At 32.3% G+C, this 20,468-nt stretch overlaps 1 protein-coding gene across 4 annotated transcripts; it reads left to right on the forward strand.

Moving 5' to 3' along the window:
• Positions 1-9,570: 9,570 nt before the first annotated feature.
• LOC123202189 (interactor of constitutive active ROPs 1) lies at positions 9,571-13,509 on the forward strand. Of its 4 annotated transcripts, none has more exons than XM_044618016.1 (3): positions 9,571-9,594; positions 11,851-11,926; positions 12,157-13,509. In XM_044618016.1, the coding sequence occupies exons 2-3, from the start codon at positions 11,913-11,915 to the stop codon at positions 13,295-13,297; spliced, it is 1,155 nt and encodes a 384-aa protein (XP_044473951.1). In that variant the 5' UTR covers positions 9,571-9,594; positions 11,851-11,912; the 3' UTR covers positions 13,298-13,509. The 4 variants fall into 4 exon arrangements, with proteins under 4 accessions (XP_044473951.1, XP_044473950.1, XP_044473948.1 ...); XM_044618015.1 differs by lacking the exon at positions 9,571-9,594 and adding an exon at positions 9,621-9,895; XM_044618013.1 differs by lacking the exon at positions 9,571-9,594 and adding an exon at positions 9,622-9,903.
• Positions 13,510-20,468: the final 6,959 nt, after the last annotated feature.

Genomic DNA, 20,468 nt, shown 5'->3' on the forward strand with positions numbered 1-20,468 from the left:
TTTTGTAGCGTCAAGTTGTTCTTCGAGGGTTTACTTCTAAGTGTTTAATTTGACCACATAACATTTGCCTTTAGTTCTTAGAGTGTGAGAACTTCAAGAACTTTAAGAATCTATTAACAAGTAGAGATCTCATTGTATCTTTCTAGATAAGCAAGTTGGCGTTGTCATAATCCTATGCATTTTGAGTAGTGTATCAATTTTATTGCTTCACTTTCTTTGTAGAATATGATTCAACATACATTGCTTACAACACGAGATGGTCAGCACATGTTCAAGAGTCATTTGAACAATCATGATAAATATTTCATTGACTATTAAATAAGGAGTCTAGGAGGAAGTTTTTCATAAGTTCTTCCTATGAATGTTTTTTTTTTATTTATTTTATATAATTCTTTCTTGAGTCCAATTGAGGAGACCTCCTTGGAGTGGTGGTGTTCCTTTTTGCCATAATGACTTTCTTTATATGGATGTGCTATCATTCCTTTATAAACCTTCACAATCTTGATCATTATATGAGTATTTGAAAGTACAAGACGTGCTCAATTTTTAATTAATATAACAAATAATATGAAAATATTTCAAAATAATTATACCTAAAAATATTTAAGTAAAATAATATTTTAGTATTTTTTATTATATCTAACCAAACACAATAATTATTTATACCCATCAATTTTTATCAAATATAATAGTAATTCAAACTCAATAATCTTCTAGATAATTTATCTTTATGGTAATATTTTATTTTTTAAATAAATATTACTCGAATCAAGTGTACCCTAACAATTTTCTTTTGGTCAATGTAAAATGGAATCAAACAGTAACATATATATAAGCATTCTTTTGCAGTTCTAATAGATTAATAATAAAAGGACTCTCTATTGCTATCTCTAGTCTGGTAAAGTCATACACACACACACACACACTTGCCATTGATCATCTCAAAACAAAAAAAGAAGGCAAAAAACCAATATTAGATCCACCATTGTTAGCACAAAAACATATATAATTATAAAAAAGGTGGACAATTGTCCAAATAGATGAACACTTGTTCCAATAAGTTGTTCCATGAGTTTAAGAGAATGTTATGAGTACTTGAAAGGACAAAACATGCCGAAGTTAATTTATAAAGTAAGGGTGTGAGTTATAAGTAAGATATACATGAGTCATAAGTAAGATATATGTAAGCAAGCCATAAGAAATGTTAATAAGGGTTTGAGCATGAGTTCATGATACATGAAAGCATATTGAGTTTTCATGTAAGAGATAAGTTAATAATGTGCATTCAACATGTTTTCTAAGATCATTAGGGTGTTTGAGTTTATGATGGACTTGTTCCTTTTGTTATGTATGCAAGACTCGATCCTATTAGCTTTATAGTATTTTTATTAATACCCATAAAAATATGTATTTTATGAGTCTTACAATGTCTTTAAAAGGTTATTACGAGAGAACACCTATAAGATTTCTCATACAGATGCTCTTAGTAAGACACACCAACAGTAAAGCTCTTATGGTAATCCAAGTATGTTCTGTGTGTATGAAAATGGGGATCGCAAAAACTTATGTTACCCACATGACTAAGGTTCCAAATCTACTATCTCAACCTAGTCCGATTGACATAATTAGTTATACATTTCAATAAATTATTTTATGAAAATGCTTTCACCAATTTTAAATATATTTTATATCATGTATTGTATCTCATGTCATCACAGTTAGGGTTAGCAGACATACCTTAAATGATGAGTTTATGAAATTGGAGATGTAAGATGATAAAAAGGAAGGGTAATGAAAGATAAGAGGAACGTAGGTGTTTAGTGGTCTCCTAATTACTGAGTATTTAGCACTCACTCATTTCTTTTTATATTTTACAAGTAATAGATAATTGTTGATTGTTGAGTTATGGGTCAATTGAGGATAGTCATGAGGGATCTACTTAGAGATTGATAGGTTCGTAATGATTTTTTATTTATTATGTTTTATCATACACATTATGTATTAGTTTATGTTTATTTGATAGACATCTTTTGCACACATAGTGATGGATTTTGATTGATTGTTATTATTTTGATGGATTTCATTCCAAGGTTAAATATAAGATTGTTTGTTTTAATTTCTCTTGAATATGTTTATTTTGAATGTTTTTTAATTAAGAGTTAAATGATAACATTTCTTTATGGATGTACATTCTCCTAGGAGGGTGATTGTCTAGAGAAGTGTTGCATTATAAACATGCTTTAGCCTCCCCTTGCATATGGTCTTATTAGAGGACTTTTAGAATATTTTTGGGGAAAAAGCTCTAAGGGAGAAGAAGATATGGATATTAGGAGATTTATCTCCTCCCTTGTGATCTTGTAACTTTCATCTTCTTCTAGCTAGGGAGATTCCGACCTTGCCAAAGAAGCATGCCACCTAGTTGGTTAGGCCCAAATCTACTTGTAGACTAAGAGTAATTGCTTATGCACTTGCAAAGTAAATATAATTTTACATGTATTTATTTTGAATAAATGAAATTTTATTTCTCATCTTCGTTTATTATTATTACTTTTTGCTACGCTTGTAAAGGCTATAATTAGGGTTGGATTCGAGCCGAGCCAAGCTCGGCTCATAGCCAGCTCGAGCTCGGCTCGGTTCATATATGAGTGGCTCGAGTTCGGTTCAAGCTCGACTCGAGCTCAGCTCAGCTCGTTTCGAGTTCTCGTTCAGCTCGGCTCGTTTTTTCTTATCAAAACGACGTCGTTTTTAATATATATTAATCAAAACGACGACGTTTTGTATAAAAAATTAAAAAAAAAAATCTACCGAGCCAGTTCGAGCTCGATCGAGCTCAGCTTAGCCGAGCTTGTTTCGGGCTCGAACCGAGTCGAGCCGAGCCAAGCTCGGCTCGGATCTAGCCCTAGCTATAATAGTGTACCTTTTACATGATAAACAAACAAAAATATGATAGATAAAAAGAACTTGAAGTGAGAACAAAATACCCTAGGTAGGGTATAATTAATAGCATTTTAGGGCATTCCCCTACTCAAAAATAAATAGCAATACATTGCATTTTAAGATCTTGATAAAAGATTACTAAGTAGTCATGTCGAAATGACTACTTATGGGACTGCACAAAGTGCCCTTTCTAGTTTTTTGAGGTGGTAATACAATGCATAAATGCACATAATTGAGTTTCACATGTCACATGTTCGAGGATGTTTTACATGTTATGGCTAGAATACTGTTGACATGAGTTATCACTAGACATTGTAAGTACATACAAAACTATATCATTCTCAGAGCTATTCAACACTCAACAATGCATAATCATGCTAACTCTAGAGTGTGAATACAAGATTTGTCACTTGTTGTCCTTAAGGTGAGGAATGTAACTTGAGGATTGAACTCTAGTCAGTTTGGCTAATTAGATATGATATTACATGTGAACATAATGAGCTTTCTGAGCTCTACATTTTAAGAGATAATACTTTTATTAAGTCAAGTATTCTACATGTAGCGTTTCCAATACATTTAGCCACTTTCTTCAATGAGGCTTGACTAACATTCAGGTTTTCTCAAGGCCTTGACCCATAATTTTGAATTTATATGGATGGAGACATGGAGTTATGCTTATATTATTGTCAATTTCATTATGCGGAAAGTAATGACTTTGCCAAATAATTGTTATGAGGTTGTTGTGGTGTGAGATTTGGCAATAGGTCTCTCTTGAACCACAAAAGAACCTTCTTTTTTTAAGTTGTAGATTTGATATCGCTTAATCGCACAAAGTTTATTATCTCACTGATTGTAAGAATGTTCTTACATAAAATATGTATGCACACCATAATTTGTAATTAAAAGACAATGAAACTTAGATGTGAAAGCATTATAGTAATTATAGAATGATGGGTTGCTTTCTTATTATTAAGTGTTAAAAGAAATCATAAGCAAATTTAAAAACCAAAAACCAACCAAATCCCATTATTTTCCTTAACACAAGAATAATCTGGCTTTCTTTAAAGTATGAACAATGAACTCAATGGGTGAATTCATTAGTGAAAAGTCATAACATGATGCACATGAAAAGTCATTAGTGAAGGTAATGAGATTTTGTGTTCCTTCTGTATTGATGCCATGATGCACACAAATATTAGTATCCTATGATATATGAGACGTATTTTACAATATAATATGATACATGAGAAAAATGATACGTCTCATTAGATGTATTGAATTAATACGATATAATGAATGTATTGTATGATACGATACAATACAATACCTTTTTATCTATATAGATAGATATACTTTTTTGAAAAAAAAATAATGATATAGTAGAGATGTATACGAAAAATTTTAAATTTTTAAAAGTGTTAGTGCTATTTTTCAAAATAATAATGTGTCAATTATAATTTTATTATTTTTTAGAAATTGTATTATACGATACGATATTCAATATAAGATATAAAAAATTACTTTAATAATTCATAAGCTGTGATATATTTGCATTATTGAATAGACCAACATAAAATCATGTTACCTAAATAAATAATGCACATCTCTTTCTATAATATGAAGATTTGATTGACGTGTTTTGCTAGATATTGTCAACAAGAATTAACTTTTAATGCATATTTTTTTACACATTTCTACCGCATGAGAAAAATATACAAGTAATGTTATGTATATCTAATTTTAAATATTTAGATAAATATGTTATTATTTAATTGGATGATACTTTATTTATAATTCAAAATTATTTAATTATATAATGATATAAATATCTAATTGAACACTTAAAATTAGATATATATACATAATTTTATAAAAAACATATAGTATAAATTTGGATTTAGTTAAAAATGTATAATTTTATATAGAATAAAGCAAAACCCTCCTTTGTAAGAGTTGGAAGATTCAACCAATTCTGTAAATTGCATACCCGGATTTGAAGAATTCGTCTGTTTGGAATCTTCATTGAATGATCCGCAATGTAATTATTAGTTTCCATAAGACAATTTGCTTTGGGGGGATTTTATGTAAAAACTAAAATGCTCTTCTCGTATTCTTTGTATTGCAGTAAGTTTTGAAAAGCGACAACACATAAGTGTCCAATTGTCAAGTGATTGCTATAACAGTCCACTCAACGGCAATATGAGTAGGGTTGACCCGTCAAGGATATACCCAAGCCCAACAGTAAGTGTTTTTAATTAAAATTTTAAAATGAAAGATTCTCATTCAAATAATAATTAAATTATATGTATATATATTTTTGTTTATAATTTGGATATATAAATAATATATCTTTATGTGATTAGATAATTTTAAATTAAATATAAAGTAACATCCAATCAGATGATGATATATCATTTATATATTCAAATTATATATTAAAATTGTGTACATATTAGAGATGACAATGGAGAGGGGAGGGGAGGGGAGGGGCGGGGAGGGGATCTCAATCCCCATCCCTATCCCTATAGATGATATCAATTTTATCTCTGACCCGTCCCTTTTACGGAGATGAAAATGATTCTCTGTCTCCTCCTCGTGAAAAAAATCCTCTCTCTATCCCCTTCCCATACCCACACAGAAAAATCTATTTATTATACTTTCTAAAATATAATATAAATATATTAAATAACAAAATTAAGTAAAATTAAAATCAACCAACTATTTCAAATGTCACAAATATAATATATTACCCACTTTAATATGCACAATAAAAACTTAAATAAATTTGAAAAAAATAAATAATCTAAAATTATAAAGATATATTAGTATTTTAAGTAAATATATTAATATAAAGAGATGGGGATGGGGATGGGGATGGGGATGGGGATGGGGATGGGGGCGGGGATGGGAACGGGTGTAGCAGATCAGGGAAGGGACACATGTATCCCCATTCGATTACGAAGATTTTTTTTATTCTCATCTTCGTTCCCTTCCATGTTTTTATCGGGAAACCCTTTCTCTACTAGGGTTGGAGCCTCTAAAGTCGAACCAAAATTACTATCTCTAGTACACATAACATTGCTCTTCAAATAATATCTACACTAATTCTCATTTTTTTCTTCTTATACTCATATTAGTTACAGATGGAGCAACAATAAAATTTTGCTAGTATAGATTTTCGCCTCCAAGTGTGATTAAAAAAAAAAAAAAACCGTAGTCTAATAAAATTAGACCAAAAGACTTATTTTGACCCAAGGTATAGTGTAATCTCAAACTCATATTTATTAACTTTAAAAAACTCAAAGTCTCACCCATAAATTAATTTATGTTAAAATTTTTAGCTAAAATTAAGAATAAAATTGTCATTTTAACAATAATATTTTTTGAAAAGTCACATCCCCCCCCCCCCCACCCCAAACTTGGGGTTTTTTTTCTTTACCCCTCCGACCACCATCTCTGACCATCGGTGACCTCCCTTTTCAACTCTAAACCTTCGTGTATGAAAAACTCCAAATAGCTAATAATCCTAGAGGGGGATGAAGAGAATTATCTAAAACTTTTAACCAAATAAAAATTCCTTAAGCAATTTTATAATCAATCACAATCAAACAAATAAATTCAACAAGATATCCAAACAATTAAGAACAAACTATATTTAGGCACTGATCAAAACATGCAACATATATGTAAACATAAAGTAAAGAAAGGAAAGGAAGTGCTCAATAATTTATAGCGGTTCAAAGTTTTCTTTTCCAAGTCTCTTACATCCACTTCTTCAAACAATTTATTTGATATTTCACTAGTAAAAAAATCCCCTCTTTACAATAGTTCTTCGGGATTTTGCCTATGTTTACTAGTTAATCAAAGATTACGCCCAACTCAATAGTTATCCGGGATTTTGCCTACCATAATAGTTATTCGAGATTTCGCCTAAAATTGTTTGAATACAGAAAAACAAATGTGAATGTCTTTATTAGGCTGATACAAGAAAGTGAGCACAAGCGTATCGCTCAAAAATTTGAGTTATGAGTTTTAGAGAGAAATTAGAGAAGAAATAAGTATTGGATTTTATATTAGCAATATCTTTGACGTATTCTTCATCAAAGAGTCTTCAAATTATAGTCTTTGATGGTCGGAATAGCTTAAATGACTGTTGGTTTGGATAATGTATCTGTTGAGCTTCGATAATGATATTTTGGCCTTGAAAACACAATGGGATGGGCATCCTATATTAAGGGACAGACATCCTGTTACACATTCTAACTTTGGCAGCTTCTAAATAGTCATCCAACAGTCGAATTCTTGAAATGAACCACTTGAGGGATGGGTGTCCCTTTTTTAGAGATGGGCATCCTTTTTTGCACCTTCAGAATTCAATTTCAAAAGCTTCAGATAGGAAAGGACCAATAGAGGAATATGCTTCCCACGTAAGGGAATAGGTATCTCTATCATGGGAATGGGTATCCCTATCATTTGGCAAAAATTTTCAAGAACTTTAGACTTGCAAGGATGGTCATGGGATGAGCAAAGGAATCAGCATCCCACATTTGGGGACGAGAGTCCCATGTCTGAAAAGATGAAAAACATATATTTTGTCTATCTTTTAGTTATAAGAATTTTATGTCATGGACTTAATTAGCTCAATAAATATAAATTAACAATATTAAACTTAGTTTTGACATAATCAAAACATATAGGGAGTCTAAGAGTTTGGATGATGAAGCCATCATCCAGACAACAACATGAAATAGATCAAATGTAAATCATACAAATAATATATTTGTGAGTCCATCTCCCTTTCATGCCACTCTATCACTGAACGATTGCTTCGTCATTGCCATGGCCTACAAAACCAAGAGAAAATGGTGAGTGAAAAACACTCAATAAACAAGAGTAATCTATTGTACAATATTCAAAAATATTAGTCCCTTTTCCATTTTCTATCTCACACTTTAGGCTTAATCTTTTTCATTCTCTTAAGATTTCTCTAACGTATCTTGGATGACTTGGAATGTTAGCATATACACTCTATCTACTTCATCTAAGGTGAAAATTGGATTAACTTTCAATCATTTCGTATCGATTGAACTCGGTTAAGTTAGAGATTTGGTACCTTAACCATGACTTATCTCTAAGGTTATCTATATCTTGGTTGTCTTACTATAGCTACCAATTGATAGACTCACAATCCTAGCATGTCAATTTACAAATGTCAATCAATGAACTATCTATGTCCTAACAGGTCCTAAGCCAATCGATAAACCCTTAATTTTGGCATACACATCAGTGGACACCAATCAACAAACTATCTATCACCTTATCTACCGTTATAAGCTTGTTTATGTGGATTATTTTGTTGTGACTTGCTTTTATTTGTCGATTATTACATATGTGTATCAACCTTATGCTCTAAATTTACTTCTTAGGATTTGGGTTCACTCGACTTTTTCCTTGGTTTGAAAGTTGTTCGACAACCCACCACCTTGTATCTTTCTTAATGTCATAACATAATGGATTTGCGACAACACTTCCAACTTGTGTGATCTTTATGCTACACACTTTGTCTTCCCTAAGACATCATAGTCTACCAAAGATGTCTTGTTTCTTGTTGCTACACTCTATCACAATATGGTTGATAGTCTTCGATATCTTATTCTCACATGGTCTAATATTATATTTGTTGTAAATCAGGTCGTCTAGTGCCTATCTATTCGTACTTACTGAGACATGCATAGGATAACTCCTAGCTCTAACCTTCATCTTCGAACTTATTCTAATGTTTACAAGGTTGTTGATGTTTCCACTCGGACAACTTATCATAATTGGTTATGTTTTTCTTAGTTACAAACTTGTTTTTTATATTGCCAAGAAACATGCTATTGTGTCTAATTCTAGTGTGGAGTCAAAGTACCATGCCCTTGCTGATGTTGTTGCTAATATTCGGTGGTTTGTAACCTTCTTGGTGAGCTCAACAATCCTCTCCACTTATCTCTACTCAGCTTTGTGACAATCAATCTACTCTTCATACGGTCACCAATCCTATTTGTATGCTTGCATTCAACATATTGACATTAATCTATATCTCATTCATGAGTTGGTTGTTCGTTTAGAATTTATTTTTGGATTATATAATAATTATATATATTATACAAAATTTTCATAAGTAATATACAATTTAATTTACAATTCTTAAAAAAAAAAAAAAAAACCCTTGAACTTTAGAGTATGTAAATTTGAAGAAGACTACTTGCTAAAGAAAGACCTCGAAAATGACACAACTAAATCATGCATTGTTGTGAAGGTTTGTAACATATTCAAATACTTCTCTTCAAGAGATAGTTTGAATAATAAATTATGTGATATAAAATTTCTAAATGAAAGAGTTTGGATTTGAAATTTGTTAATAATATATCAAGATTAAAATCATTAAACTCAAGTTTTATTTGGTTATGAATTTAAAAGTGTCACGGATATTTGATGAACTAAAATTAAATTAAAAGACACCAAATTTGATAAACGAAGCTGTATTTAAAGTTGAAAAATTGCACGCACGCACTCACTCTTATTGGAACAGGAGGAAAGTGTTCGAATTTAGAAAAAGAGTTTGAATTTGGAGAGAAAAACTGACAAAAGAGACGAGTCAATTGTTAAGCACAGGTTGTATTTTCAAGATTTAACAATAATTTACTTTCCCCCATTTTTTTTAAATTACTCTTTTGTCTTCTTCAAAATCTCTACTACCATCACCATCCCCTGCATCAATCAAGCTTTATTTCAAAGTTTCAAACTTTATTTCACTTCAGTTCTCTCTCTGTCTTCATCTCCACCACTTACTGTGAAAAAAGATTTTACCTTTCTTCTTCTCCATTGATTCTCTTGCATTTTGTCAGAAGGGTTTTTCATAAATTCATCATAGATGAAGAATATGTGTAGCTTAAGCTAAAGCTCTCAGTTTCAGATAACTAGGTGAGGTGAAAAGAAGTTTGTTTTATTGATTTTTTCTTATTTTTCTCTTGCATTGTTTGACTGTCATTTGTTTTTGTTTATTGTCGTTTGATTTTTGGTATTATATATGCTTGCATGTTATCTGGCATCGCTAGTGTCTTGTGCTTTGATTTGTTTGATTGTTGAAAATGAGAGAGTAAGGTATTGTTGAAGTTAAAATCTCATCGCTTTTTCTTCTTGGCTTTCTTTTCTCAGCTACCAAACACTTCATCAGTGAGGTCTCTAAATAAAGTTTGAAACTTTATTTATTTAAGATCTAACCCATTTAATATTTTTCACTAATTTTTCAAGTATTTATTAGGACTATAGTGGTTGATCCATAGAAATCTTATCAAACATGGTGATCCTTGAACATTGATCTGTTTGAAAATTTTTTTTGGTTTGAAAAACCAATAGATTGAATACAATAATTTTGTCTTTGTCTATGGTTGTCTTGTTTGTACTAACACATACAAAATTACACGCATGTGGTGGCGCGTGGGATAACATATATTTCCTTCTTCCTGAGGCCTGTTTCTTGTTTTTGCGTAACATGGCTGCCTCTGCCTCTGCCTCTGCTAGTTTTATAGCATCCACTACTTTAAAACTTGTCAGCAAAAGCTGAATTAATGGAAAAGCAAGTGGAATATCATAAGTGCCCTTTTGAATTTGAAAATATGGGAGAAAAGAGTTATTTTATTTGAGCTTAGGAAAATGCCCACATTTTAATACAGATGGAACAAGAAAAGCGCTTTTACACTGCCCCAGAAAAGCTCTTGAGAAATATTGATAAACACATGGGCGCTTGGAAAAAGTGATTTTATTGGAATTTTCTTTTGGTATTTTGTTGGTTTTTGGTATTTTTCGTTCTTGTAGATAACTTTTGGCAAAGTTAGAAGATTGTTGTTGGGGTAACATTATGTTCCTAGCAAATAGCATTATTGGTTGCCCCCAAAGGATAGTTTAAATGGTAATGGAAGAGTTATCTGTATAAAAAAGCATAAGTTAAAATTTTTTGACAACATTTTAATATTAAACTCTTGATTTATCTAGTAAAATGGTTGTGATTGTGGGTTTCTCATTAAAATAAAAAAAGTTATTGGCCAAGCATTATTAATAACATTTACTGTGTGGTGAATATTACTAAAATGTTTCATGTTAAAATCGTTTTGCTGTCATGATTTGATCAGCAGTGTGAAAGTAATTTATGATGTGAAAAAGATGGAGGTGGGTTTGGTTCAAAATCTACCACAAAATTGAAGTGAAGTTTTTCTTTCAATTATTGAATAATTTGGTGACTCATTTGTTGCCTAAAGTGAGTAATATGGTGGGTCAAATGCACCCGCTTGGAAAGCTAAAGTGTTAACCCTCTGCTGAATTGCATGGCTCGCTTACTCTCTGCATTAACTGGAGAATATGTTGAAACGATATCGCACATTCATTACCTTTTACTTTCTGGGACATTTGATATATAATTTCTAATACTAAATTTGCACAAAGGGTGGTGGGATGGAAAACATGTTACTATTTTCTAGATGAGAGATGACCTATCTTATAATGAAGCACATTGCAATATTTGTTGTTATCCTGTGCTTCTGTGGGCACAGTCACATGCCATGGCCAGGCCTCATTTTCATTATATCTGAATCTATGTGCTAGGAATTGCATAGGCGTGTATTGATTTAGAACATGCAAGACAAAAGGACACAAACAATTGTAATTTTGTTGGTTTCAGGCTCGAATTTTAGCTTTTTATCAATTGCAGATATCTAGGGTCAAGACACTGTGACTCTTGCTGGCTGAAGAATTATTTATTCATGGTTAAAAATTAACTTCATGTTTTCCTTGATTCCTTGTTTTGTTTCTATGGCATTCATTTACTTTGTCTTGATTTGTGTATTAATGCTTTTGGCACATTGGATTCTGCAGATTACAAGCTTCTGATTATCATCCCATCACTCTTTGTCTGCATATATCTTCTGGTCTACAAAATGCCAAGGTCAAGGTTAGAGACGCAAATCTATCCATTACTTTTTGAGTTGGTTTCCATTTTCTGGATCATTAATACAAATTTAACATCTCTAGTATAATCAAATTTTGTAGTTTTCATGGTTTTTCCTTCTCTTTTATATACCTTCAGTGTGTTTGTGTGAATAGCAAATGTCAACAAGATTCAAGTACAGTTTTTAGATGATATTTAGTTGAATTATGTTGTCTTGTTTTAATGAGGAATAGGGGATCAGAAGTGCCTCAAAGACAGTCTCCTCGAGGTCCACATCAGCTGAGGACATCAAGTTCTGATTCAGATCCACCTCATCATCGGCCAATTGCTGATCGCAGTCCCAAGCTTGGAGACCGCCGTTCCCCGAGAGGTGGCCCTCACTCTGATCCAGTGCACCAGAAGAAACTTGGTACTCGCATTGCAGATTTAGAGTCTCAACTTGGGCAAGCGCAAGAAGAGCTAAAGGTTCTGAAAGACCAGTTGGTATCAGCTGAGGCTGCAAAGAAGGAAGCTCAAGAAGAACTGGAGAAGAAAACTAAGAAGTCAAAAGCTCCAGGGTCTACAGAGATTCCAAAACAACATTATCCAAGTGAAATCCAAGAAGAAGCTAAACTAACAGAGACCAATCCTAGGGATGGGGTTTTGGATGAAATTGACGAGACTGATGTTTTTGAAGTTCCAGTAGAGAAAGTTACAGTTGAGCCTAAGGTTGAAATATGCCAACAAACCTCTGAGGAGGGAAAAATGGCCAAACAAATTGATGTATCAACTGAACCATCAGTAACTCCAGAACCAGAGAAGGCATCCAACCATGACTTATCTCTGGCAAATGAAGAGATAACTATGCTAAAAACCAAATTAGAAGAGAAGGAGAAGGAGCTAGTGGTGATTGGTCAAGAAAATGAAAACCTGAAACTGCAGCTGAATGAAGCTATCCTGAACATTTCGACTGCTGAAGCAAAGAAAGAGGAAATGGCACAGAACCTGAGCCATCTTGGAGAAGAGCTGAAGACAAGTAAAGAAGAGGTGGTAAAGTTGAAGGAAAAGCTGGAAGCAGTGGAAGACGCAAAAGAAGCACTAGAAACAGAGATGAAGAAGCTGAGAGTACAGACTGAGCAGTGGAGAAAAGCAGCTGATGCTGCAGCAGCCGTGCTTGCTGGGGGTGTAGAGATGAATGGGAGGGTTCCTGAGAGGTGTGGATCCATGGATAAGCACTTTGGTGGTGTGTTTGAACCATTGGCAGGTGGGTACGCTGGCTTTGTAGGATCGCCTGGAATGGCGGACGGCTTAGATGATGGTTTCGGTAGTGGTAAACGAAAGGGTTCTGGAATCAAAAAGTTCGGAGACTTGTGGAAGAAGAAAGGCAACAAATAATCAAGAATCACTCTCTTTCGTGATGTTAAAATCTTTTTCAGTATCTAAGATGTTGGCGAAATGGTCGCTCGCTATTTCGTGTTGTGTTCTTAGTAGTCAAGAGTTTGAAGTTATGTAGTGATTTGAACACCAAGGATGATTCGAATATGTTGTACTTAAATTTTGGCTATTCCAAGAGCCACTTCTTATAGATGGGGCTTTTTGTTGCTGCATGAATGCTTTGAAAATATTTTTTTTTCTGTTCTATGCTTCATATTTCATTACCTCCATCATCAAGATCTTCATAAGAAATCATTCGAACAATTTCTTTCGGTTTCTAAATTCGAACACAAATTTTAAACCAATCTTCGTCAAATAAAAAAAAGGGACCATGAGGAAGAAATCAGCAAGAGGGGATGCTGATACTAACATGGAATATCTGATCTAATAAGGCCTTCATCCCCTACTCCTGTCATCACATAAACCCACAAATTTGGTCAGAATTTTATAAAAAAATTAAGCAACAAACTCATTTATCTCTTTCTCAAATGTCTTCTGTGTTCATTTCCACCAATGCATTTGTAGTTCCGTGCATAAAAGTGCCAGAACAGTGGACAAAAGTGGCATTAATATTATTAAATATTCATCCTACAAAAGATTAATTAGTTACATGAGAAAAATAAATGGAGGTACCTCCATTTTTGTGGAGTTGTTTGAGAGAACAATGCTTAATTCAGTGATAACGAATCTGACTTTAATTCAACATTATTATTTTCAACAAACTTGATCATGCATGAGCATGGCAACCAAAGGGAAGTTTGTACTGATTAAGCTTACAAAGAAAAACACCTACAAAAAGCAACAACAATGATATGGTTAATAATGTGATTTTTTTAGAAGGCATAGAAATTTTATACTAGCTGAGGAAATTTAGACAAAGAGAACAAGATTTTATTTAGCAAAGATAAAGAAGGTACAATCATCAAGATAGCACAGGCAACCTTGAAAAGATGCAAGACATTGTAAAAATAGTCCTACAAATTTTTTAGTAGAGCCGTAATCTAGGGTCCATTTGGCCTAATCCATGGTGTGAGTTTAAATCCAAGAAACATTGAGAGAATAACCTTGGGAGACAGTTTAAGTAACAAAAAAGTGAGAGTTTAAATTTGAGAGTAAATGTTTAAATCCCTTCTAATGATATTTTAATATTAAATTTTTAATTTGTTTGATGTAATGATTGTGAGGTTAATCGTTAAACCTAAGATTTCACTTATTTTGATCGGTTAATTTTGACTTAAATAAGGATTCCTCATTACCAAACATTAAAAAATATGTCAGAAAGCTTTCAAGATGCTCTAATATATTTCTCATCCAAGTAGGCAACAAAATAAAACTTGAATTTTTATTCTAATATGATTAATCTTGGTCATTCAATCTATAGGATTTGTATGAATTTTGATTATCAAATTTCCCTGTGAACTTTATAAAGTTAGACAATGTTAAGGTTATTTTCATTCCAAGTATTACTTTATTTTAAAAGCTTTAATAATGCAAGAGAGTTTTCTCTGCATCTCCTTTCTGAGTTCTTAATAATACAAGAGAGTTTTCTCTGCATCTCCTTCTTTCCGAGTTCTTCATATATTCTTGAGTTCTTTGTGTGTGTTTTCAGATTTACTTACAACCAACCACCACCTTTTGTGCTTAAGGCCACACAATTCTCTAGGGTCATAGTAGTTGGTATTTAAGGGGAGACCTATGATTGAAAAAAGTATCTTGGCTGATGCAAGTTCGGTGCAAGAAAAGGCAAACAAGCTAAGGAAGAAACCCCATGACCGTTCCAAAAAATTTGCAATGCACTAGGATCCATGGAGATTAGATTGGCAAAGATAAAGCTAGGTATGATCGATGTTCTTTAAAGGCAAGACCGTCTAGAACAATTTGTGAAAGAAGTTTATGATAAGAAAGAGAAACAATTGAAACAGTTTCGTCAGTCCATGGAGATGCAGTTAGAGGATTCTAAAAATCTATACTTGATGCCATTGATAGAAGATTCACAAAACAACGTCGAGAGAGCATAGATTTCAACAAAGCTTTAAAGGGCAAGTGTTTGAAACATCGGCCAAACATCAAGAAAAAGTTGATAAGATAAAATCAAGCTTGGAAGAATCTTGGGTAGATTAGGTAATTTGCAATGCGATAGTGACCAACAACTCAATTGTGATACTACAGGGATTTTAGGCCACTAAAAACTGGCAATATAGTCAAATACAATTTAAAATTTTAAACATGTAACCCAAAAACCCTTTTGGATCACGTTTTAGAGGATACATTCATGAAACATGTTATAACAAACATAGGATAAGAACACCATACTTGTGTTTAGAGGCTCCTTTCGTCTTTACATGGCAAGACACTCGCTTTCCAACCCACATGGAGGCACCTCAGAATCCACACAGAGCATAGATGTAACAAGGCTGAAAGCGTGCATAGAGTCTGCTAAGACATGATGCATAAGGAGGATGAATGGGATCATGGACGTGCGTATGTGTTTTTATGTGTCAAGATGCAAAATTGCAAAATCGTGCGTCTATTTATACATATTGAAAGAATATGGTGAAGAAAAATGATGAAAAACAACATGCATGAGACAAAGGTGCAAGAATCAACACAATGCAAGCTTGTATCAAAAAAAGTTAGATTTTACCAACTTCAAGGTTGAGTTTTTTATGAAGGATGATGGAGAATAGCTTCACACTTGTCAAGCCTCCAAAGAATTGCACCAAACCAAGCAAAATAAGTTATGGATGAAATTCTAGTGAGAAAGAAGTGAGAGAAGTGTTTTAGTTGAAATGAGTTCATATATCAAAAAATGAACTAATTTTGATTTTATATATTAGGAGACTTAGTTAGCAATTAGATAATTGTTGTATGACTCTTGTAAATTCTCAGTTTAAGCAATGGTTATGCATGTATATCATACATACAAATTGGCTAGCCAAATTTTATCTCATAAATACCTTAACTCTTAAAGTGTTATTTTACACTCATATAACAGGTTATATAATATAATCTTACTGTCCTTTGGAAGGTGCTAGCCAACCTTGGATAATTAATCCTCACTCTAAAAAGTGTTTAGTTTATTGATGTGACTTTTTAGGTTCACCATGACATAGCCATGATCTCTTTTTAAGATGATCCAAAAAACATATCCGAAAACTCAATGACTATAGTAAACATCTAGCAGTGTGTCATAGCCCCTGAACCACGATGAAGAAACACTTCATTGAACTTAATTTTCTAATCGTATGTTTCGTATAGGTAAGATTTTCTATTGTCCAATCATTATCGATTTCCGGTTTATGGTTCGTCTAAACCTTAATTTAATTAACCAAGATTTCTATTATATGAGGTTAATTAAGTTCAATAAGAATTTGATCTAACGGAATTTTTAGATCCTATCTAAGGGAATGCGAGATTCGAATAAAATAGTGGGAGCTAATGAAATTATGCAATTAAAAAAGGTTTAAATTCACATGTTCAATTCACTAATAAAATTATTTTCTCTTTACAGTATTTTCATTTAATTTTGATATATTCAAAAAATGGCTAACAACGTAGTCCTAAAGATCTTGGATAATAATATTTTGACTAGACCCAACTTTAAGGATTGGTTAAGAAATCTTCAAATAGTACTAGACTTTAAAAAGGTTAGTTACGTTTTGGAAGCACCGCCTCCTATTGATGTAGCTCTAGATGTCTCCACTGAGGAACATAAGACATTTGAGGCATGGGTCAAGGATAATAGAAAAGCTCGAGCTACAACTAGCCTCAATGAATAAGAAGCTTCAAACCAAGCATGAAAATGTTTTAGGGGTTTATGATATCCTCGTTGCTTTACAAGAGTTATATAGTAAGAACTCGAGAGTAGTCAAGTACGAGCTATGCGCTTTGCTCTTTAACATGAGATTAAAGGAAGGCATGCCCCTAGATGAACATGTCATAAAGATGATCAATGCACTAGGGCAGTTGGACGTTTAAGACATGGTCGTACCAGACCACATCAAAGTGAATTCGATTTAACAGTCTCTTCCATTGAGTTATAAACCATTTATAACCAACTATAATCTAAATCAGATAGAGTGGACACTTCTTGAGTTACTCAATGGTTTCCAAGAGTTTTACAAGCAAGGGAAGAATGACTCTAGACATGTGGATGTCTATGCAACTTTTACCTGTAGGGCCAATAAGAAGCCTAAAAAGCAACAAATGAAAGGTTCAAATGTTGGACCCAAGAAGAGGATTTTTAAGAAATGTGCCACCAAAGCGGAGAAGGCAAAAGAAAATAGAAAGTGTTTCCATTGTCAACAAGATGGACATTAAAAGAGGAATTGTCTTTTATACCTGAACAACCTTAAGAAGAATAAAATAGGTATAATCTACTATCAAGTCATTGAATTCGAATTAAGTTTGGATTCAAATAATCATTCATGGATCATAGATTCAACAACTACTTCTCATGTGTGTGTTTTTATATAGGCAATACAGAATAATTTTGTTTTTTCATAAGGTGAGATCATTTTAAAGATGACAAATGGAACAAAGGTTAAAGCTGTAGCCATGGAACTTGCCAAGTTAGACTACCATCAAGGCACATTTTGAGGCTTTATAATGTTTTGTATTTTGCAAAAGCCACTAGAAATATCATTTATGTTTCCGTATTATGTAAGCTTGGTTACAATGTTAAATTTAATGGAAATGAATGTTTGATATTTTGTAAAAATATTATAATAGGCAAAGTTATAAATACAACTAGTATGTATGTATTGGAACTAAATGATTATCATATAAATTTTATTACTAATAAAAGATTTCGAAGTGCAACAAACCCCAAGTTCTATGACATCATAGATTAGGTCACATTGGAGAAAAAAATTGATTCAACTTGGAGAAAATAGGCTTTTAATTTCATTTGGTTTTGAATCTTACCTAACATGTGAATCATACCTTTAAGGAAAAATGCCCAAATCTCTCTTTAAGAATAAAGGGAAACATGCTAAAAAATTACTAGAGTTAATACATACTGATGTATATGGACCACGTAATAATATGGCCAGGAGAGGCTTTCACTACTTCATTACCTTAACGAATGATTATTCTCGATATGGGTATTTGTATTTAATAAAATACGAATAATAATCCTTTAAAAAGTTCAGAGAATTCAAGAATGAAGCAAAGAAACAAACTATAAAAAGTATAAAAATTCTACGATCAAATCATGAAAAAGAATACTTGAGTATGGAATTTCAAGAATTCTTGAAAGACAATAGAATAATTTCCCAAATGACACCTTCATACACACCTTAACATAATAATGTATCTAAAAGAAGCAATCGTACTTTATTAGATATGGTATGATCAATGATAAACTTTACAAACTTGTCGATGTCATTGTAGGGATATACCCTCCAAACCATTGTGCATATCTTAAATCAAGTATCGTCAAAATCAGTCCAGAAAACACTATACGAGTTATGGTATTCTAAACACCCAAATCTCAAATTTATGAAAATTTGGGGATGTTCAACTTATGTCAAAGTAATTAAAATAGACAAGTTTGATGTTAGATCAAAGAAAGGTCAGTTGGTAAGATATCCTAAAGATAGTTTAGGATATTACTTTTACTTTTCAACTAATCAAAGAATAACAGTTAATAAGAATGCACACTTTTTCGAGAAAAAATTCTTAGAAGAAAGTGGTGTAGGAAGAAACATTGAACTTGAGGAAGAGTCCAAAGAGCCTCAAACCAACATTATTGAGATTGGATTGTCCATTCAACAAATACTACGATTCCAACATAAAAATCTTATAGGGTATCTAGACCTCTGAAAAGATACGAATTTCTTTATGAGCAAGATTTTGAATCCTACTTAGTGGGAGAAATAAATCATGATAATGATCCTAGAAATTATGAGAAAGCTATACTGGATACTAATTCAAGTAGATGGCTAGAAGCAATGATTCTGAAATAGAATCAATGCATACTAATCAAGTACGGACACTTGTCGATCCACCGGAAGAAATTGTTCCTATTGGTTGTAAGTGGGTCTTCAAGAGAAAGATTGAAAAAGATGGAAAGGTGGAGACCTATAAAGTTTCGCTAGTAACAAAGGGTTATACTCAGAAACAAAGATTAGATTATGAGGAAACTTTTTCGCCCATAGCTATGATTAAATCTGTCCGAATAATGTTAGCTATCATAGCATACCATGATTATGAAATTTGGCAGATGGATGTCAAGACCACATTCCTTAATGCACTCATTAAGGAAAACATATATATAGAACAACATATAGGTTTTGTATCCGCTTCCAAAAGACATAAGGTATGCAAGTTGTATCGATCTATTTATAGACTGAAGCAAGCCTTCAGAAGCTAGAATATTTGATTCGATTAAACAATCAAATTGTTTGATTTCAAAAAGAATCTGAATGAACCCGGTGTTTATAAATGGGTTAAGAATCATGCTCATATTGTATGTGATGACATACTACTAATGGGTAATGACATTGACATGATGAATGAGGTGAAAATCTAGTTGTCCAAAACCTTCTCGATGAAAGACTTAGCAGATGCATAATTCAATACAATACATATTGTATCCTATAGCTATCAATGGATATATCATTTACTAAAATTAATTGAATTATAGTTTTCTAAAACATATATATATACGTGTAAAATAAATATAAAATATATATATATATATATAATGCACATGTAAAGAAAATGACAAAATAAATATGAAAAAACAAGTTGTACATCTAATTGTTTATTGAAATTTTGTCAAACATTGTATATATATATATATATATATATATATATAGTTTATGGTTTGGTTCAGTTTGAAAATCACCGAAACCGCAACCTAAACTAAAAAAAATTGGTTTGAAAAATTTCAACTCAAACAAAACAAAACAAACCAAACCATAATTTTTAAGCAATTCAATTTAGTTTTACAATTTGAACAAAATTGTGCATACCCCTAAAATTGCATTAGTCCATACATTGTTTATGTACTTATTGATCTATTATCAAGATTTAACCCCTATTATGCATAGGGGTATTAAGGTTTGGTTTGATAAGGTTTAAAAGTTTTTTAAAACCAAACTGAAAAAAATGGTTTGAAAATTTC

Source organism: Mangifera indica, chromosome 18 (assembly GCF_011075055.1).
Source record: "Mangifera indica cultivar Alphonso chromosome 18, CATAS_Mindica_2.1, whole genome shotgun sequence".
In the NCBI taxonomy this organism is placed as follows: Eukaryota; Viridiplantae; Streptophyta; class Magnoliopsida; order Sapindales; family Anacardiaceae; genus Mangifera; species Mangifera indica.